We start from the raw sequence: 23,533 nt of genomic DNA on the forward strand, positions 1-23,533 counted from the left end.
GATTATCGCAGATCTTCAGCGAAATCAAAAGGTGTCAGGAGATGTGCTAGAGGTCACAATTCAGAAGGTGAGTCAACATCTTCACACAGTGAATTCTTTAGTCAGCCCACCTCGGGTGCAAGGTAACAACCACAGAAAAGCTGCAAACATTTTCTTATTTTAGTTTACAGTTTCCTTTTGTAAGCAGATCTGTCGTCGGCTGTGTGCTGCCAGTTACACGTTGCATTTGACCCTTATTTATAGTGCCGGGAGTATTTTAAAATTCCTTTATTTATGAAAGTTTATTGCTTCTCCCTTAAGCCTAGGAGCCATACTTTATGGCCATATTGCATTGGAGCTTATCTCCTGTAGCTAGAAATAAATTTATTACTACATTAGCTGTTGCTTTGTTTTCTTTTTGGCTACTGAAGGGGGAAATGTTTAAACATTTAAACTTAGTGACATGTGAAAGTGAAAATATATAAATGAAAAGCTAACTCAGAAAAAGGATAAAAGACCACAGAGTACAACAAAATAAGAGCTCTGTCTCCCTTATGCTACAAAGTCTTATTTGTGGGTGGAAAGAAAAGGAGCATCTGTTGCTATAATCAGGGAGAGTCAGAAGCACAGGCAGTTTGGGGAGACAGGCAGGGGTCCAGGCGTTTCACCAGATGGGGATCCAGGTACGGGAGGGAGCTGCAGAGAAGGTGGGATCTGCCTGCACCTCCCGCAGACTGCATCCCACGTGGACATGCATTTGAGCACTCAGCTATCTGCTCCCTGCTCACGGCCTGCCCCCAGCCAACTGCTCATCAAGAGCCCTTAGGCGCTCCCTCCATGCCTTCCTACTTTGCCAAGTCACAATCCAGTCCCCCACCCACACTTCTCTACTCTTAGTTCCGACCCCACAGAAAGAAAGAAAATCACCTCCCCCAGAGGACAGGCTCTAGCCAGCTCTCCTCTTTTCTATGGGTGCTCATTGCTATGGATCGCTCCTTTCCCCCAGGTCTAGCCAATTCCACTCTTTCCTGAGGCTACCCCAGACTCCAAATTTACCCCCTGATACTACAGCTAAAAACATTTAGTTAAGAAAGAATTCTCTTAACTTTCCTCTCTCAACTTGAAACACTTCTCTTTCCCTAATCCTTGCTGACTCCTGAGCCAGGTAGTCGGGTGGTGGGGGAGACTGACTTTGCTCGTCTCTGTTCCTCCCTTTTCTCCCTTGTACCTTTATTCTCCCGACTGTCATGCTCTAAGACTACATACTGAGAACAATGAACAAATAAACAAACTGAGACAAGTCCCTCTGACTCTGTTCTTTGAGTCCTCCAGGTGAGATGAATACCTCCACCTTTCAGACTCTCTAAATACTTGTTTATACTTACATAATGCAGCATGATGTATAATTGCTTATCTGTCTATATCTCTAGGTCTCTTTGGGACTGAGGCCCTTGATAAAGAGATGAAATACAATTAATATGAGCTTGGTGGAAAAGGAATAACCAAATTATTAATGACTGGAGACTCTCATGTGGGAAGTTACAATCCTTTGTTGTGTGATTATTCTGAGGATTGTTTTTTGCTGCCCGTAAAACTCCCGTGTAATCTTGGCTACTCTTAATTAGGGCAGTAAATAAAATGTTAGTGTGTTTATTTTATGACAGAGGAAATGGAGAACAAAGTGATGGTTATGATCGAGCATCTCCTTCTATCTTATATAACATAAATTATCTAATGAATATAATGGAATCAGCACCTAGACTAGCTACTTAGTGATCAAGCCGGGTTATATAACAGTGGATTAATGAGAAGAAAACAACTTGTATTTGGTTTATAAGAAACATACTGGAAAAAGGAAAAAAAAAAGAAAAGAATGATGCTTGGCAGATAATTAGATTAAGCAGAATTTTTCACAAAAGATAACTCTGACCAAAGGGCCCTAATAAATTTCTATGTGAATCTTCAGGGCATTGCCTGGCCCAACAGATGACATGTTCATATAATACCTAACACGGTGGGGGAAATTTCCCACCCTCTCTTTCTTGAGTTCTTTTGGCTGGTTTAATAATTAAATTGGCACAAGAGAGATTAACGTGGGAAAAAACCCCTTAAATTTAATTAGTGTATATGGAGGTCTCTAGAAATGGAACCTAATAAGTGGCCAAAGCATGCAGCTTTTATGCTTTTTAGAAAAAGAAACAATAAATTTATATAGACTTGACAAGATAGAGAAGTTTAAACTTTGGTAGTAAATTAGTGAGGAAGTAACAAGTTTTGTTTAAACAGCCTTCTTGGCCCTAAATTTCCTATCTCTGATGATAAGGATGTCTCTACCTCCTGGAGCAGAGAGGCTACCTTCCAAATGGAAGATTTATTTCTTGCTTTCTAAAGACACAGGAGGGTCAGAATGTTTTTCTTGGATTGGTTGGTTTTTCTAGAGTAACTTTAATTCAAAACATTTGATATGCCAGTCTGGAATATTTTGAGAGGATCTACCCTGAGCCACAACATACCCTCCAATGAAATAAAATAATTTTTTAAGAAATCAGAGACTGGCAGCTTTATGATAATTTTTTTTAACATTACTTTTACATGACCTTTGCCAAGGAAATCCTTGATAAAAATCACTGCGGGCACCCTAGACAATGAATACGATTTTACAGTGAAATAAACGGAAAGCCCTGACTTGTCTGGAAAGTATCCTAGCATGCAAGATGTCGTTTTCATTCTGGCAAATACTCTGCTTGGAACAGCCTAAGGAACCCAGAGGCCAGATGTGCAAAGAACATGTTAGGCCACCTAAGAAATATGTTTCTGATGGCCCCAAATGTAACGTTGCAGAAAGCACCTGCATAAAAATGGCCCTTTTCAGTTTCTGGCTTTTCTTTCTGATTCCTTTAAGGGGTTTATAGAACAGTTAGTCTTACTTAGGAACATATCCAGGAAACACCCTAGTAGAGAATGTAGCAACATCCCTAAGCAGAGGAAAATGAAAGCCTCTTGTCTTTGACTAGAAGACTACTCTATTCCAGTCTAACCAGCAGAAATGAGGTGAAGATTACACACAGTCTAAGATGTAACACCTAAATGTCATGGCTCCCACACCCTGCTCCAAGGCTGCAGTTACTTACAGCGACAGAAGGAAATGTGTGATCACTCATCTTATCCCAGAGGGTGTCATCAGCGAGGCTAAGCCAAACAGCAAAAGTTAAAAAAGGATACATATATACTTATTGAGTTCAAACTATATGTTGGTGTGTGGGTCTGAATACAAATAAGAACTCAGCACCTGTATTTTTCCTGGGAATCTGTTAAATGTGTGCAGGTCAAATGGTAAACTTATGCTTACCATCATTTTATCATAAATTCACCACCAGTTAAATGACCTAAGCATAGAATTTTGGCTAATGTTGAATTACTTTTGGAAGACACACAACTTTGACCCTTGTTGGAATGGCTTGATAAGTGTATGAAGCCTGTGCCTTTCACTTTAGTATTAGCACCTCTGGTTTCGGTTTTCACTTACTTTCCACCAAAAGGGCAAAAGTCAACATACTATTACAGGAAAGTATCTTTTTGAGCAAGATGGTGACTCTGATGAAATAAGACCATTTACCAGAGGTTGAGTCACTGTAAAATAACTTTTCAGAGCTTGTCAGCTGATGTGCACAAGTCATCAGTCAGTGTAGAGAAGGCAGCCATCAACATATGACAAATGAAGTGAAGGGAAGGGAAGTCGCTCAGTCGTGTCCGACTCTCTGCGACCCCATGGACTGCAGCCTACAAGGCTCCTCTGTCCATGGGATTCTCCAGGCAAGAGTTCCGGATTGGATTGCCATTTCCTTCCCCAGGGCATCTTCCCACGCCAGGGACAAATGTATAACCATAAAAAATGGGGCTTCTTTAGTTAGAAAGTCAAGAATGGCCATCAGGGTTCAGATGGTGCTTCTGGGCATTGATAACATTGATGCAAACAATGGAGCCACATTACAAAGAACTTAAGTTTCAGAAGACAAAACATACACTGTGGCTAAGAACTCAAGGTATGCCTCAACTTTTGGTAGCTGCAGAGTATAAGGTGAAAACAAGGTAATCAAACATTTTTCATCTTCCTTGGAATGGAAATATTTATTTTGAAAAAAAGTTCCTTAATGCTGTGAAAGAAAAAAAAAAAACTAAATGAAAAATAAGGAATAGTTTCAACCACTAACAAGTAAAAAATACCAAGAACTTCAAAATACTTTTAGATAAGGTGGCCACATAGGCTCAGGGTTCTAGAAAGGATTATATCCCACATCACATGTCACAGGTAAGTTCATTTCATGGTGTATCAATAAACTTTTTGCCAGGAGTACATGTATATTCCAATCTACCTCCTTATTTATTTTTTCATTTGACTATCTCTAGAAGGCAATCAGGGGCTTCCCAGGTGGCACCAGTGGTAAAGAGCCCAACTGCCAATGTAGGAGACATAAGAGACATAGGTTTGATCCCTGGGTTGGGAAGAGACCCTGGAGGAGGGCATGGAAACCCACTGCAGTATTCTTGCCTGGAGAATCCCATGGACGGAGGGATCTGGAGGGCTACACTCCATAGGGTTGCAAAGAGACATGACTGAAAAGACCTAGCATGCAGGCACTTAGAAGGCAATGATATGGTATTGAATGGCTTGGGTTGAATCGTTGCTCTCCCACTTTAGGCAGGTTACTTCTCTGAGTCTTTTTTTTTTTAAATAAGATTGGGTTAATATCTTTCATAGGGTTATTGTTGTGACAAGATGTGCTAACTCAGGTGCCCTGTCCAGTGCTTGGCTCAGAGGTGACATCTGAGAAAGACTAGTTCTTTTCCTTCCTCTGACATCAGATCTAACTGTATTATCCACATATGATGAAGAATGAACGCTCTGCAACTTGTCAATCACCACACAACATCAGTGTAAACCAAGTGGTATATTACTGAGAGGATTTTCAGTTTCCTTTTGAAATCTCCTAACAGCAATTTTATTTCAATCTACTTTTTGATTACTAACACTCAACTCTACTAGCTACTACTTCTTTTATGTAAAAACTAACTGGGAACCTGTCTTCCCTCAATCATAGAAAAGATAGCATTATCCCTTCCCACATGATATGTTGCTCTTGGTAGAGAGTAGGAGGACAAATATTTATCAAGTTAACCTAGACTTTTTCTTTATCTCTAAATTTCTGTCTCTAACCTGAGATAACTCTTGAGCAGAACATAAATTGAAAGTTACAAATTGACTGGCATGTCTCTCTTACTATCTATGTTTTTTGCAGATGACCACATCAATATATGTTAGACTTTAAGCTCCCATAAAGAATGTAAAGTTTTATATATATATATATGTATATATATATATGCAGAGTAAATAGCATTATATGTAAATGAGACCCTCAGAAATAGTAGGTTGAAAACAATGATAAAGAAAACAGTGAGGACTCACTTTGCTGGCATATTTTTCAGCAATCACACCATCACCTTACTTCTTAGGTACTGATTATTTTTTAAACCAGATTTATAAATATTCATTGGCAGGGGGAAACCTTAGTTGACCTACTTAGTTTTAAAACCTACTATCAATTGACATAAGATGTCATATAAGAGGATATATATAAGAATCTTAAACTAACATATTTCATTAGCTGTTTTGGTGGTTTGTGGCCCTATCTCATCACCATTTATGACATGAGGTGTTTATAAATTTATGGCCAAATAATGTTTCATTCTTTCTCTGTTTTTACACTCTCAGTATTCACAACCTAAAATTACAAATTAACAGAGTATTCCAAGGACATTCTTAATAATACACTATGACCATAACAAGTATGGACCATGTTAGCATGTTCTTAAAGAGTAAGTTATGACTCCCATAAGAACAATGTGGATAAATCACTGGGTATTATTTTTTGACAATGTGTTATTGATTCAGAGAACCACAGGACATTCCATATACCCCCATGCAACACATATATCAACTACTCCTTTACTGCAGGCTGTACGTTGAACTGATCTGTACGCTGTAAAGATCATATACCTGGGAGTAAAGAGAAACTATATTTATGTACAACTGGTCCATTTAGTATTTATCCCAGTCAGGATCACTAACTAGCTCTCTTGGACAGTTTCTGACCAAAATATCTGGTGTTTCTAAACTCCTAGGCTATATTAGAACATAACCTTCAAAAAACATATTCATATAGAATCAAACCAACATAAAGTAATTTTGCAAAATGGGTAAAGGCAGACAGAAGGTGAAATCATGGACTATGTGGGAAAAGGGGAGGGTGGGATGATTTGAGAGAATAGCACTGAAACATGTACATTACCATATTAAAATAGATGACCAGTGCAAGTTTGATGCATGAAGCAGGGCACTCAAAGCTGGTGCTCTGGGACAACCCAGAAGGGTGGGATGGGGAGGGAGATGGGAGGGGGGTTTAGGATGGGGGGACACACGTACACATGTGGCTGATTCATGTTGATGTACGGCAAAAACCACCACAATACTGTAAAGTAATTAGCCTCCAATTAAAACAAATAAATTAGTTTAAAAAACATATGGTCAAAGAGGTCTTCTAAAACAGCTTAGTGGAAAAGAGTCAAGTGAATGAATTTAATCAAAACATATTGCTAAACATAATGGAAAGGGAAACAAAAAAATCTTGCTCATGCTTTGCTGATATGCAGATATGAGCTCTTCAGGGCAGGTGTTGATACAAAACACTATAATTGAGGAAATGGTCCAATCTCCCAATAGGGTCATGCCATGTGAAAAAGGTCAAAGGTTACAGGATGGAAGAAGGTAGGAAGAGGAAGTTGTAGAGCTAGGTAAATTGCTCTTGGCCCCTGGGCAGAGGTTTGGGATTTGGGGTTATGATAGGTTCTGTCAGGCAAATAACTCCTTGTGAGGCATCTAGTCTCGTTTGGGGTACCCTAGAGAGAAAGGCTGAGAAGTGTCTAATCTGGGTCCAAGTCTGTCTTGCAGTGTAGGATGGAGGCACCAAGCAAAGAAAGACAAACCCCGGGAAAGGAAGGAAGAGTGAGGCAGGGGGTATAATTATATAATTTAAATAGTTTTGTGGATAAAGGCTTTTACCAAAGCCCTCATAGTAATTATTTGAAACCACCACTGAAAGCCTCCTAAACACTTATTTTGAGTTTGGTATTAAATATTCTCCAGCGGCGGCAGTGACTCAAGCGCAGGAGGAAGCGTCCTGGAGGAACTGGGTGGGCAGACATCCAGTCTCTCGTATGGCCTTCAATTCAGCCAGAAGAGACTGCTTAGAATATACAACCATTTTTTTGAAAGTAAGCAAATTACCAAATCAACGGTTTGGAGAAAGTAACAACTGGTGTCTGTGAGAAATTCTTACCAAGAACCACAAAGAAAGCTAAGGTTGGGTCCATTTTCCTAATGATTTGAATTAATTCATGTAGGAATACAGAGGAATCATTATCTACTGTGTTTTCTCACTGCAAATTCCAAAGGCACACCATTTCCATTATTTTCAACATCCATTAAAAAAAAATCCAGAGACGCTGATGTATGGAACAGTCTTACGGACTCTGTGGGAGAGGGAGAGGGTGGGAAGATTTGGGAGAACGGCATTGAAACATGTAAAATATCATGTATGAAACGAGATGCCAGTCCAGGTTCAATGCACGATACTGGATGCTTGGAGCTAGTGCACTGGGACGACCCAGAGGGATGGTATGGGGAGGGAGGAGGGAGGAGGGTTCAGGATGGGGAGCACATGTATACCTGTGATGGATTCATTTTGATATTTGGCAAAACTAATACAATTATGTAAAGTTTAAAAATAAAATAAAATTTAAAAAAATCCATGTACAACTGTCATAGTAAAATGGAATATAGGGTCTTCTGTAAATTTCATAAATACCAGATACCCAACATCACCAATTCCCAGAAGAGCACTTCTTTCCCAGCTGCTCTGGAGCCTTGGTGGTGAGTAGGAAGGGGAGGCAAAGACAAGTTGGAAAATCTGGGGGGGGAGCTCCCAGAAGGCTTTTTTCTGGGACTAAGGCCCTGTTATTTCTGGAGAAGGAAGGGTTGTTTAAAAACAAAAGGAAAAACAATTTTGGGATTAAAGTCATCTAGGTCAAAATTTAGGATCCCACATTTGCTAATCCTGTGAACCCATAGTCTCCATCTGTAATTTAGACAAACATCATCATTCATGTAGGAACGGAGGCAAAAAGCAACTATGTGCCAATAAAAGAGTCAAAATGAAAAAAGGAACAGAGGCGAGTGCATACAGACACACCTGGGACACAGCTTCCTGCAAACTGTCAGTTTAATAACTCATCAAAAGACATGGGTGGCAGAGGCGCAAAGAAGTCCCAAGGCACAGCAGTCTGTTCCCCTCAAAATGCCCACAAGCTGTGAGGAAATGGCAAGAGGGTAGACTGGTTAGAAAGGATTTATCGGTAATTTTGGTCTCAGAGAGCTCTTGAAAGAGCTCAGATGTTTAGCCAAAAAAAAAAAAAAAAGAATAGAGAGAGAGAGAGGGATAAAGACCATTCAAGCTTGTGGCAGGAAGAATTTCTTAAAACAGAAATACTATGGATTTGTGAACAACTTCACTTTGGGTTCTGCACACAAGCCAAGATTACTGAATTTTGTTTAAGAAAAGGGGACACATTTAGTTTTTCTGAGACCAAACAATGGACTCGATGGAACTTTTTCAACCACAAACTCTGCTTTGTGGCAGACACTATCTTAAATCAGAGGAAAAGGGAACAGATTATTTGTTCATATGTTATTTTCATTTTTGTAATGTTTACTTTTTTTTTTTTTAACTAACCCATTTCTCTCAAATGTAACAAAGTTCGCTTTCTTCACTGAGCGCTACTTGAAGCAAGCTGTGTGCCAGACAGTATTTGAACAATCATCCTGCAATGGGATATTACAAAAACATATCTTTGCTTCTGATAGGGACACATTAACACCTTAAACGTTAAACTGAGCTCTTAAACATTTTCAGGCCAAAAAGCTGAAACAACTTTGCTAATGGTAACAGAGAATTCACAATCCTAAAGATCCAAAGCTGGCAGTGGAAGAAAATTCACTGTGGTTTAAAACCTGCCTGAACTATTTTTCAAAGCAATACAAAATGTATTGTATTAGACTCATGGGACATATCAAGACAAAACCTGAAGTAGCCTCAATTCTCCTTTTTCCCCTTCTTTTTCTGGAGCCAATTCAATAACTTGCTTATTCTGGATTTCTTTCAGAAGCCATTCAACAGTGATTGGTTTCCCAAACAGTAAGGTTTGTCTGCATAATACATGTAAGATGAGCTTAAAAGGGTACAGATGACAACTTCGCCATTTATGTCATGAATGCTTGTAAGTTATATTTGAAGCTTACATGGTGTTATAAAACCAAATTTAGCTAGAAAAAAATGTGCAATCCTATAAAGGGCTTTCTTTTACCATGGTGTTGAAAAATACATATTCTTGTGCTTGTTAATATCAAAAGTGGTTAACAATTCATTTTCTGCAAAATATACAGGTGAGAGAAAACACTGGTATCCATAATCAAATGTAAGCTGGCTTAAGTTCATATTTGCAAATTAAGCAGAGAAATTTAAGTAGTGAGGAGGACGGCTATTTAAAATCACCTCTTATAGCACTTGGCAAAACGAAACTTCCTCTACCCCCGGGAATAAAGATGTTAAAAGAAATAATAATGATGATCACAACAGTGGTTCCTAGTTCTTAACGTGCTTACTAAATGCTAGGTATTGTATTTAAAATGTATTGTTTGGTTTAACCCCCACAACACCCTAGAGATGGGTATTATTATTACTCTTGTTTTACAAGTGTCACTGGAAACTTAGGTTCCAGAAAATTCTATTTGCTTAGACTCCAGAATCCAATGACTTACATACATCCTCCAGAGTTTGCTTAACACTAGAGGTCAAGTTTACTTTCAAGATTGGGCATAATGGTGAAGTGAAAGTCACTCAGTCGTGTCCAACTCTTTGTGACCCCATGGACTATACAGTCCGTGGAATTCTCCAGGCCAGAATACTGGAGTGGGTAGCCTTTCCCTCCTCCAGGGGATCTTCCCAACCCAGGGACTGAACCTGGGTCTCCAGGTTTCTTTAACAGCTGAGCCACAAGGGAAGCCCGGGCATAATGGTATCTGCCTACTAATGTTTTGAGGTGTAAATGTGATTGTCCCTGTAAAATCTTTAGTCCAAATATAAGCTAGTGTTTCTTATGACTCTATCAGCCATGCATAGAACCCTGCAGGGGCAGCAGAGCTTCCTCTTCACATAGTCAGAAGCCTGCATTTTTCTTTGGGATCCATACTCTGCACTTCCCATATATTGGGTACTGACTCCTCATCAGGCTAAATGTGAATACCAACAGAAGCAGAAACTGAAAACCAACTGTGCCCAGATGATCAGAAGGAGAGGCAGGCAGGGTTTCTCAGGAGTTAAATTAGGGAAAACTTGAAGCCTTTTGACTCCAAGTAGAGGAAATTTATTTCTCCAAATTCCTCACATACATATTTAACCATCATTCCTGTTGATTCCATAAATATAATTTTCCTCTCTGCCCCTTTCTTTTTCCCAGGGAATCCAGACAGTAGAAAAGAGGAGAAGAAGCAATAGGAACAAATTTAAGGTCCAGAGCTGCCTCCCAGGACAGATCCCACAGTTGTCCTAGGAGGTGCTAGAAGGAGGAGAGGTCAAGGTTACAAGGATATCATGTGAGACCCAAGAAAGATCATTTGGGCACCTAAAGAGTTAATGGCTTGAGAAATTATGGTTCCTTCCACTTACCCAGACTTGACAGATGAGGGTAGTGAAATCCTGAGCTATTTCAATGAAACAGTCTTCACTTTCTCTCTACCTTTTACAGAAAGTTAGATAATATCCATTAACAAATATTCTGGGTCACCTGAAGTATTTTCAGAGATTCACAAAATTAGAATGCTATGGGGCATTTGAATACTATAATCATCACACACCTTAATATAACATAAACCCATTATACTACATTTTAAAATATATTAATTAGATAATGGCAGCTAAAGATAGGTCGATTCTCCAGTTCTTAGCTCACATTTTTAGATGTTTCCAGTTTTAACAGATATATTTTGAACACGTTACTTCATGGCAAACCAAAAGTATAAAAGAGATGCTGGGGGATAAAATGGGAAATTGGAATTGACATATATACATTACTATATGTAAAACAGATAACAAATAAGGGCCTACCATAGAGCACAGGGAATGCTGCTCACTACTCTCTAATGGCCTTTATGGGAAAGAATCCAAAAAAGAGTGGATATATGTATATGAATAACTGATTCACTTTGCTGTACAGCAAAAACTAATACAACACTGTAAAAAAAACTGTACTCCAATAGAAATGAAAAAAAAAGAGATGCTGGAAGAATCTGGATCTAGGTCATTAAGCCAAAGGGGTTTCTGAGAATTTAACGGGATCATTTCTGGGCATTTCTGTAGACTTAGAGAAGAAGTACAAAATATTCTTCAAGCCAGTAATTTAAAATTCTTGCTTTAGCAGACCCTTAAAAAAACGTCTCATATCAATATCACAGAACCCTTAATAAAACAGCTCAAAGTTACATGATAAAAAGTTACATGTTACCTAAATCATCTGCTTATTTTAAATATCTAACAGATTTTGATCAACTTTACATGATTATTAAAGATGCTTACCCATAAAATTCTTACTTCCTAAATTAAAAGCAATATGATCAAGCTTCCTACGAACCTCTCTTGCTGACACTGTGAGCATCTGGCAATAGTTGGGTAGGTGACTGAGTGAGAACCCCCAGCTCTGCACTCAGGCATCATGCTAGCGGGGAGTGCTGCTCTTCTGGGAGAGGAGCTGGGAATGTACAGAGGCAGAAAAGTCAGATTTCCATATTAGGTCTTAGAGCAGGATTTCAACATGGGCTATTTTTCTACAAAATTTTGTAACATTCATTTTATATGTGCTGTGCCCTGTGCTAACCATACCAATCCTATGCCAAGGGTAACATTATCATTACCTCAGAGGCAGTGCAAGTGGCTTAGACAAGTTCTCTAATTTCCGCTTGTCCAGAGTCCACCACTCAGGTGGGGCAGAACTGGGCCCTGAACCACTGTGCTGCTGTTCAGAGTGATTTGAGTATATTCATTAAAATTGTGATTTGACAAAACTTTGCACACCTACAATTTATTTCCTATTATATTATTTCCTAAGGTGGTGTGTTTCTAAGTTTATTACTTGAAAATTAATTACGCTTTGTGCTGATGGAATGATAACCCTTTTATTATTATCAGTACAAATGTGAACACAGAGGATACTTTGCTTTTCCATGGCAATGAAAAATAATGATTTCCCTAGACTCATTCTAATGATTTGCCTGAAATCTCAGCCGTGGGTTGTATCACACAAGACCTGGAGGAGCTATGATGCAAAGTGGGGTTTCCTTTCCTGCTACGAAGCAAATGAGTTCACCGCAGCAGGTCTGACCCCAGACAGCCAGATCTGTTAAAGTCACCGATTAACTGCCTGGGAGAAAAAGCCTCCTCCAGACACCAGTGCGAGAACCAGAGGCAGTCCAATGCTGGATGAATCAGTGTCAATCTGCTCAGCCATAGCGTCTGCCTGTGATCTTTCACACCAAACCAACACAAATTGTTAAGGCCATTTCCAATCACTTTGCTCTTTAAATATCAGATATGATAGACTATTACCACATTTAAAACTGATACACAAATTTTTAAAAAAGGGAGCCCTTAATTAAACATTATTCAGTAACTCATTTCTCAAATATTTATGGCTCAGTGGTGAAGAATCCGCCTGCCAATGTAGGAGATTTGAGTTCTATCCCTGGGTCAGGAATATCCCCTGGAGAAGGGAATGGCAACCCAAGCCAGTATTCTTGCCTGGAGAATTCCATGGACAGAGGAGCCTGGTGGGCTACAGTCCATGGAGTCACAAAGAGTCGGACATGACTGAGCAACTGAGCACGCCCACAACAATGAGCTAGGCAGCTTGCTGGAGACTGACAGAGATTGCAGACCAAAATAGACAGACAGGGTCCTTGCTCTCATCAAAACTGAGCATTCCCCTGGGACGATTTATATTGGCTCTTGTAGCAACACAAAGTGCAAAAACCTTTGAAGTGTCTATGACTTTTGAGTTACCATCTTGGTAACTTCAAAATGAAAATAAATGCCTCTGTCTTAACAATACAGGATTCAGTGCACAGAATATTTTCTGTATTTCAGTTTTCTCTCTTTATTTTTTTTCTTGAGATTACTGCTTATATCATTTGACACTAAAAACACTTCAAGAACATTTGGATGTGTTTATCCAAGAGCTGGAGAAAAATGATGAAACAGGTGAAAGCAAAAAGAGCAATGCCAGCACACTCTATGTAAGGTGAAAGCCTAAATCCAGACAAAAAGGAAAGGATGTCACATCAAGCATGTGATCAACCATGCTTTCACTTCAGTCTCACAGGTCCCACTTCTGGTTTCCTTCAAGTGTCAGAAAGTCTGTGCATCACGTTTAACCTATGATGCTGACAAAGGCCTAAAGGTTTATAGGGATTATGGAAACGTTCACACTGAAGTTTTTGCAAGGCTGTGAACAACTGCAACCCAGTTCTGGAACCACCTTGGATGGCTCCTTTTCCAGGGACCCCCATGGGGATAAGTATCCCTGAACTTTACATCACATCGCTGGCACTGTGCCCCCATTTCCTCCTCTCTGACTCTTATCCTGGTCCCTTGTCTGCACCCTTCCAACTTGCCAACTGCTTCTATACATCACACCTCTTTTAAGAGGCTGATGAAGTCATGCCCCTTGCCTATGAAGGCAAACTCTCAAACCTGGCCTAGCTTTCCACAATTGACCTGAGATTACCTCTCCAGGTTTAACCCCCTCTGTCACTTTTTAATGGACGCCTTATAAATACTGTGCCCACTGTTAAAATGAATTGGGTAGCTTCATACGGACCATTATAAAACAACTGCTAAGATATATTAAGTGAGAAAAACAAAGTGCAGTATCAAGGAGTGTGGACAGGATGCTGTAATGTGTTTAACAACAAAGGATGTGTCAACTGACATGCACATAAATCCCTTAGATACGGCAGAACATCTCTGGATGAACACACCAACTGGAACTAGCGGCCATCCCTGGGGAGGTAAACTAGTAGCTTGGATATAAAGGTGGGAGATTTATAAACAACAAGGTCCTACTGTACAGCACAGGGAACTATATTCAATATCCCGTGATAAACCATAATGGAAAAGAATATGAAACAGTATATATATATACATTACATACCCACATATATGTATGTGTGTGTGTCTATACATATATATACATATATATATAAAACTGAGTCATTTTCCTGTACAGTGGAAATTAGCACAACATTGTAATCAACTATACTTCAATAAAATAAAAAAAGAAAGGTGAGAGATTCACTTTTTATCATCTATATTTTCTCTTTTCCTAACTTTTAAGTTTTACATTCTGTGCCTGTATTTATTCAAAGAAAACATACTTAAAAAATTATAATCTTGTGTTCAAGTTTAATGTTCCTCTTTCAGGCCCCAACAGAGGAACTTAACTTGCACTAACTTTCTGCTTCCGCTCCTCTTACTCAGTGACTCAAGTTTTACTCACCTTTATGTAACTAAATGCCACTTACTTTGTAAATAGTTCCTTAAACTTCATGATATTTTCACAGCAAGTTATCTACCTTACTTACCTATTTGTTTTGCATTATTACTTGTATGCAATTTACTTCTCTTAATATTTGTAAGCTTTTGGAGGGCTGGCTTTTTTTTTTGTTGTTTTTGTTTGTGTTTTTAGGATTAAAGCCTGGTTCACAAAAAGCACTTCTCCAATAATTAAAGGCATAAGCAGTTCCCATGATTGCAAAATCATATATTATTCCTCAGGCTACAAGGTGCTCAAAGATCTCACAAGAAAGGGAAGCGCATTTTAAGCACAATAATAAAGAAGAGATCATCATTCCAGTCTAAAAATCAGAAACAAAGTACTTCTTACATGTAATTTCCTGTCTATACCCAACTTCTAAACATCTACTTCTTCACCATCCCTTCCACAGAGGTGGCCTCTCAGCTTCTCCAACATCCCTAGTTATCAGGTTTCCTCTGTTCTGCTCTTTGCGTCACAAGGGCTATTTCAAGCAGCTGTATATCACCTTTCCTGTTCTGTCTTCCACCTTAAATTGCAAATAGTCATCTTTCCTTTGAAATATTTACAGGTCATGACCTACATTTTGGGGGTTAACTTCTATCTTTTATACTCCTAAAAAATGTTTCCCTCTTTTCCAAATATAACTTCATGTGATCTTAGTCATGAAAAAAGATATCCTAGGAATTTCTATGTCAATTCTGAACTTCAGACATTAAAAAAAGAGTTGACTGTTGGCTATTTGGTGTTGTTCAATAGCTTTCACATTTTTTTTAAAAAAGAAGCAAAATATTAATACTGAAATATTACATATATAATATGTAGTAATACTGAAATATACAAAATACTCAGGCAGATACAAAGAAGCTGTAGTCACTCAGCAATCTCTTGACATAACGCTTTTGTAAAGCAGCTTTTTGGTCTCACAACGTTTAGCAATTTCTTTTAGCTGTTAAAGACACAAAACTAGTGTCTATTTACATCAGTGGTTCAAAACAGTGTACATTTGTTCCAGCAGAATGACAGTAATAAGGCACCTTTTAACCCAGGAAAACAAAATGTCTCAAGTTAGCTGAATATAAAATACAAGGTAAGTTACTAAAAGTTTTTCAAAAAGACAATCTTACTTACATCAAGAGAGCCTTCATTTATAACAATCATTCCCATGTTCTTCCTCAGAAGTTTGCAGGAGTGCCCTATGTCCAAACAGAGTAAATTGGTTGACATAATTAATTTCTCTAGAGAAAGAAGATGAAGATGTTAAAATGCTAAAACTACAAAACTTATGAATTTTATATATATTCTTTGGTAAAATTAAAATGCTATCTATTTGAACAAGAAAGATGGCAGTCAGCTGTCTTCTGGATCTGCAGAAGTTTGAAAAAGAAATACTCTGCTTGCTATAAAAGAGGGATAAGATACAAGGACATCACCTGACAGGTTAAGGCTGCCTTGATAAACAAACATGGAAAGAGAATACAGTAAGGATTCTCAATGTTCTGAAAACTGTTAAGTGCCTATGGCATACCCTTCATGATGACCAACATGTAGAGCAGAAGATGGGCCAACGGTTGTTTGGGAGAAGGATGCAGGAGGTTGTCTGGGTTTCTCTTGGACCATTGATCCCACCACTATCTATCTCCCTGCCCTTGGACTGTTATCACATTTTCTTTTCTCCTGCTCTCTCTTGCTTTGCTGTACTTGGTGCAGGGCAAACTCACCTGCTGATCAAACCAACTCTGCCCACTTGTTTGCCTACAGCTGAACGTGGCTAGACAAAAATAGGCAACCTTTTTGGCCCAGCTCACATGTAAAACAGTACCATCTACACTTATTTCTTTCGTGATCTCATTCCTCAGTTTTCATTCCAATCCCAAAGAAAGGCAATGTCAAAGAATGTTCAAACTACTGCACAATTGCACTCATCTCACATGCTAGCAAAGTAATGCTCAAAATTCTCCAAGCCAGGCTTCAATAGTACATGAACTGTGAACGTTCAGATATTCAAGCTGTATTTAGAAAAGGCAGAGGAACCAGAGATCAAATCGCCAACACCCAATAGATCATCCAGAAAGCAAGAGAGTTCCAGAAAAACATCTATTTTTGCTTTATTGACTATGCCAAAGCCTTTGACTGTGTGGATCATAACAAACTGTGGAAAAGTCTTCAAGAGATGGGAATACTAGACCATTTTACCTGCCTCCTGAGAAATCTGTACGCAGGTCAAGAAGCAACAGTTAGAACTGGACATGGAACAACAGACTGATCCCAAATCGGGAAAGGAGTACGTCAAGGCTGTATATTGTCACCCTGCTTATGTAACTTATATGCAGAGTACATCATGAGAAATGCTGGGCTGGAGGAAGCACAAGCTGGCATCAAGATTGCCAGGAGAAATATCAATAACCTCAGGTATGCAGATGACACCACCTTTATGGCAGAAAGTGAAGAAGAACTAAAGAGCCTCTTGATGAAAGTGAAAGAGAAGAGTGAAAAAGTTGGCTTAAAGCTCAACATTCAGAAAACTAAGATCATGGCATCCGTTCCCATCACTTCATGGCAAATAGATGGGGAAACAGTGGAAACACTGGTTGACTTTATTTTGGGGAGCTCCCAAATCACTGCAGATGGTGACTGAAGCCATGAAATTAAGATGCTTACTCCTTGGAAGAAAAGTTACAACCAACCTAGACAGCATATTAAAAAGCAGAGATATTACTTTGCCAACTAAGGTCCATCTAGTCAAGGCTATGGTTTTTCCAGATATTCATGTATGGATGTGAGAGTTGGACTGTAAAGAAAGCTGAGCACTGAAGAATTGATGCTTCTGAACTGTTATGTTGGAGAAGACTCTCAAGAGTCCCTTGGACTGCAAGAGGATCAAACCGGTCTATCCTAAAGGAAATCAGTCCTAATATTCATTGGAAGGACTGATGCTAAATCTGAAACTCCAATACTTTGGCCACCTGATGTGAAGAACTGACTCATTGGAAAAGACCCTGATGCTGGGAAAGATTGAAGGCAGGAGAAGGGGACAACAGAGATTGAGATTGTAGGATGGCATCACTGATTTGATGGACATGAGTTTGAGCAAGCTGTGAGAGTTGGTGATAGATAGGGAAGCCTGGCGTGCTGCAGTCCATGGGGTTGCAAAGAGTTGGACACAACTGAGCGACTGAACTGGACTGAAATGTTGACCATTCTAGATCTCATAAATCCCTCTTTCCTGAACTCTGGACTCTCACATGGCAGTGCCTACTTTACAGCAGACGTTTAGGTGTAAAATAAACATCTCCAACTTAACACATCTAAAATTAGGCGCTTAACCTCCCTTCAGAAAGAAGGAAGTTTTCCCTCCAGAAAACTCGCTCCTCCTTTAGTCTTCCTCATTTGGTTAATGGCAACTCCATCCTTCAATTGCTAAGGCTAAAGCACCTTGAAGTTACCTGGGATTCCTTCCTTTCTCCCATACTCTGTGTCTAATCTATCAATCAATCCTGTTGGCTGTACCTTCAAAAATACATCCAGAGTCCAACCATTCCTCACCGCCTCTATTTTACCACCCAGGTCCAAGCATCACCATGTCCTGCTTGGATGAATTCAACAGTGTCTGGCCTTCCTGCTTCAATACTTGCTTCCCTTTGAGTCTACTCTGAGTCTAGCAGCCAGACAGATACATAGAGTTTTTTTTTTTTTTTAATAGGAAAGTCAGATCAAGTGTTTCCTCCACTTTGTTCAGTACCATGCAGTGGTTTTCCATCTCAGAGTAAATGCCAAGACTGGACAACAGTGTAGGTGGCTCCATCCAACCTGAGCTCTGTTACACCGCTCACCTCTTCTCCTCCTCTAGCCCTGGGCATATCTGCTCTTTCTGTTGGACAGAAGATAGCTGTCCCGAATCATTTGAGTGACAAGCTCCCTTTCTTCTCATAGGTTGTTTCTGGGCTTTCACTTTTTCAATACTTCTTCCTGACTTCCTGATTTAAAATTGAACCCCTCTGTGTAAAGTGAAAACTTTCACTTTTCACTTTCATGCATTGGGGAAGGAAATGGCAATCCACTCCAGTATTCTTGCCTGGAGAATCCCAGGGACAGAGGAGCCTAGTGGGCTGCCGTCTATGGGGTCGCACAGAGTCAGACACGACTAAAGCCACTTTCCAGCAACAGCAGCAGTGTAATGCCCTATTCTCCCTTCCCTGCTTTATTTTTCTTTAGAACAATTATTGCCATGAAGTATATTATGTGTTTTTCTCATTTATATTATTGTCTGTTTCCCTGACCAGAATCTGAGTTCCGATGGCAGAGGTTCTGATACGTTTTGTTCTGTGTTCTTAACTGATGCCTGGTACCACAGGCACCATAATCATTTGCTGAATGAATGAATCTTACTTTCCTTTTTCTAGGAACAACTTTTAGGATTCTAGAAGTTAAGGGTTACTAGAAACCACCACCCTTCTCTCCTTTTCATAGGTATTTTCACACTGGCTACATATCCAGGACCATCCTGAGGACTGTTCATCTTCCCCACGGATCACTCTTAACCACCATTTATTCCCCCTCTATCTGTAGTTACACTACTTTATCATATTTGCATTTTCCAGGTCTCCTGATCTCCAGGAGATCAGTCCTGGGTGTTTTTTGGAAAGAATGATGCTAAAGCTGAAACTCCAGTACTTTGGCCACCTCATGCGAAGAGTTGACTCATTGGAAAAGACTCTGATGCTGGGAAGGATTGGGGGCAGGAGGAGAAGGGGACGACAGAGGATGAGATGGCTGGATGGCATCACTGACTCGATGGACGTGAGTCTGAGTGAACTCTGGGAGTTGGTGATGGACAGGGAGGCCTGGAGTGCTGCAATTCGTGGGGTCGCAAAGAGTCAGACACAACTGAGCAACTGAACTGAACTATGAATTTATAGTATTCATAGTTTAATATAAATACTATATTTATAAGTATAGTATTATCACAGAATATACTGATTACTCACATTTCTAAAAGGAATATTAGCTAAAATCTTTTTTTTTTAATATAGATGATACTTAATGACTTTCAAAAAATGTGGTTTTAGTTTGTGAATACTCCTGAAATGGTTTCTTTAATTTTGGGAGAGTTTTGTGTGTAATTTGTATAATCAGTATCATCCAGAGGTTGATGTCAGGGTTCACAGTGCTCAGGCAACATGCTACTGCTGAATTTGCGGGGGGAAATGACTATTTTTCTTGCACATTATTGGTACTACAGGCCTCTACCAGCAAACATTACCTTTCTCCTCTGTTACAGACTGAATTTTGTCCCACCTCCCAATACATATGTTGAAGCCCCAGCCACCAGTGTGACAGTATTTGGAGACAGGGTCTTCAAAGAGTTAAAGTTAAACGAGATCATAAGGGTGATCCCTCATCCAACAGGACTAGTGTCCTTATAGGAAGAGGACAGAACACCAGACGCGCTGTGAGCATCCACAGAGGAGAGGTCAGGCGCGGACACACAGAGATGTGACCGTCTGCAAGCCAAGAGGGGAGGCCTTGGGAGAAACCAACTTGCTGACATCTTGATTTGGGACTCCAGCTCCTAGGACTGTGAAGAGATAACTTTCTGATGCTTAAGTCACCTAATATGCCATATTCGATTATGGCAGCCCGAGCTGACTAATATAAACTCTTTCTGTAAAATCAGAATTAATTATTAGATCAATGAAAACTGGCAAAACCTTACTTCCTGTCTCAGAAATAACCTTTGGTCACATAAACAAGTGTCAGTATACAAGCTTGCCATAATTCTAGTCTCCAGACTCTGGCAGACAACTGCAGAAAGTTCATCCACGTGTGTCAATTAAGGAGGTGAATTAGGGGCAGGCAGAGTTCAAAGGTGAGAGAGGGCACTATGTGGCTGCAAGAGCTAAAGTTTGGCTGTATAGATAATCACTGCATCTTTAAAGGGGGCACTGGGGCCATGCTGCTGCTGCTGCTGCTGCTAAGTCGCTTCAGTTGTGTCCGACTCTGTGTGACCCCATAGACGGCAGCCCACCAAGCTCCCCCGTCCCTGGGATTCACCAGGCAAGAACATTTCCTTCTCCAATGCATGAAAGTGAAAAGTGAAAAGTGAAAGTGAAGTTGCTCAGTTGTGTCTGACTCTTAGTGACCCCATGGACTTCAGCCTACCAGGCTCCTTCGTCCATGGGATTTTCCAGGCAAGAGTACTGGAGTGGGGTGCCATTGCCTCCTCTGACTGGGGCCATAAGTAAATAGATAAGCTGAGTGAAACCACAAATAAGGAAATCTCAAAACACTAAATCTTTCAAATCTTGAAATACCTCAAATATATCTTCTAAAATGTATCAAAACATGTTAAAAAGCACCATGACATAAAGTTTAAACTAGCTGAATTACCAATGTTAATGGCAGTTTCCTGCTTGTCTCCTGTAAGGATCCAGATTTTGATGTCTGCTTTCATTAGAGTTTCTATGGTTTCAGGCACTTGATCTTGTAATTTATCCTCAATGGCTGTGGCTCCCAGTAGTTGAAGATTCTGAAGAAAAAGAGCAGCAACATTTTTAAGATTAAGAAAATGGTTTAGAGTCTTTAGGAACAAAACATTAAAGTGTTTTAAAATCAGAGACTAAATGATAATCCATGAATTCAGTGTGAATTCCAACTATCCCATTGAGTTTTTTCTCTCAAGGATTCCTAAATCTCAACCAGTACTTCTGACAGAAGACTGAAGCTACCTTCCTCCCCCCTAAGGTAAGCTCCTAGGACTGTGAAGAGATAACTTTCTGATGCTTAAGTCACCTAATATGCCATATTCGATTATGGCAGCCCGAGCTGACTAATATAAACTCTTTCTGTAAAATCAGAATTAATTATTAGATCAATGAAAACTGGCAAAACCTTACTTCCTGTCTCAGAAATAACCTTTGGTCACATAAACAAGTGTCTGAACAAGATTCTGAACACACACACACACACACACACACACACACACACTGAAGCTACCTTCCTCCCCTCTAAGGTAAGGAACTGATTCTGAACACACACACACACACACACACACACACACAGGTAGAAGGAGGGAATCAAAAACAGTTAAATAGGAGCAGGCAGCTACTAAGAAAAAATAAAAACACAAACTATGGAAGGTCACCACAGTGAAGAATAATCCAAGTGACCTGGTTGAAAAAGAGCAAAGTTACATGCTGACATTATTAAATGACAATCGCATACAGAGTCAGGAAATCTAGACACACAATACAGTTAGGATGAATAAAGGCGCGATAAACAAAGCAACCGCACTGGTCTCTGAACGAAAGAACAGGCTGAGTGTTTTTAACTTGGTTCCACGTTTGTGTCATGGAAGGTCGGAGTCCATTAAAGATCTCTTGCTTATTTGATGGTATCTTTCATATAAGACTGAACAAAACCAAAACACTCTGTGGAAAGCTGTTCCAATCTCGGACAAAGAAGAATGGTTTCTTCTCTCAACTTCCTAAATGGCAGGAAAGGGAGAACAATCTCCTGGCTGCTAGGGAACCCTGGCTTGCCAAATGGAAACAGCTAATGGTGTTTTTGGTCCTAAATACATAGGTATGCGCAACGACGGACTAGGATTTAAACCTATCTATCATGTGACTAGGCATTGTCACCACTTGGGAACCCTTCCAGTGGTGTTCTGCAAGCCACAACAAACTAATTCTTAGTCTTAGGCATTTCCCCATAAACTAACTTCCAGAATGAACTACCTCAGCGTTTATCTTTCTTCTCAACCATTCTCTTCCTGCTTGCCTTCATGTTTCATTTCCACTATCAGACAAGGACAGAACAGATACAAGGGAAATTATTGCAAAGGATAGTGTCTGGGTTGGTAATAACGAAGAAGGCATTCCACTTTCTATTTTTTCTCTAACATTAAGTCCTATTTACTTTTCATCAAAATCCAAGTCTAAAAATAGCCCCAAGTCTTGGTAGGTATGGAAAATAAAGTTAAATATATATACAAACATGTAAAATTGAGAGAGAGTGTGTGGGTATAGTTGCTGAGTCTATTACTTAGGAATGTTTTTGGCTATAAATAATAGGAAAATCTGACTAAAAGTAGCTTAAGTAAAGTTCCATATTTCTTACATCATTAGTACTGAAGTGGGTATTTTGGGCCAAAGATGGTTGGCTTGACTATATTTCCACTTATTCTCTAGATCTCTCTCAATGTCTCAATGTGACTGTCACAGCTACAACAACCACTGTGAAGACAAGAATTAGGTGAAACCAAATGTATCCATCTCTTATTTGAAGAGCAAAAGGGTTTATAAAATTCCTCAGTGTATTTCCAAAAATAGCAACTGGCCAGATGGTGCTACATGGCCATCCCTAACTACCAACATTTAACTTTTCTAGACTTAGTGGAGGTGGCAAGGCAGAACAGGGATGGGAGTAGGTAGTAAATTAGCCAGTTAACAGTCTCTGCCACAATGCTGAAACATAGATGTGTGCACATGCATTCAGTCTAGTTCAGTCGCTCAGCTGTGTCCAACTATTTGCGACCCCATGGACTGCAGCACGCCAGACTTCCCCGTCCATCACCAACTCCCAGAGCTTACGCAAACTCAGGTTCGTCAAGTCCGTGATGCCATCCAACCATCTCATCTGCCGTCTCCTTCTCCTCCCTCCTTCAATCTTTCCCAGCATCAGGGTCTTTTCCAATGAGTCAGTTCTTCCCATCAGGTGACCAAAGTACTGGAGTTTCAGCTATAGCATCAGTCCTTCCAAAGAATACCCAGGGCTGATCTCCTTCAGAATGGACTGG

At 39.7% G+C, this 23,533-nt stretch overlaps 1 protein-coding gene across 1 annotated transcript in view; it reads right to left on the reverse strand.

Annotated features, from left to right (window-relative positions):
* Window positions 1–23,533, reverse strand: part of ATP8A1 (ATPase, aminophospholipid transporter (APLT), class I, type 8A, member 1) — a 208,377-nt gene that overhangs the window by 85,319 nt on the left and 99,525 nt on the right. The window contains exons 24-25 of the mRNA XM_010858921.1: window positions 21,124–21,262; window positions 15,865–15,929 (exon numbers count right to left, since the gene is read on the reverse strand). Coding sequence (XP_010857223.1) covers window positions 15,865–15,929; window positions 21,124–21,262 — 204 coding nt within the window. The remainder of the gene's footprint in view (window positions 1–15,864; window positions 15,930–21,123; window positions 21,263–23,533) is intronic.

This window comes from Bison bison, unplaced genomic scaffold, assembly GCF_000754665.1.
Source record: "Bison bison bison isolate TAMUID 2011002044 unplaced genomic scaffold, Bison_UMD1.0 scf7180017864451, whole genome shotgun sequence".
Lineage (NCBI taxonomy): Eukaryota > Metazoa > Chordata > Mammalia > Artiodactyla > Bovidae > Bison > Bison bison.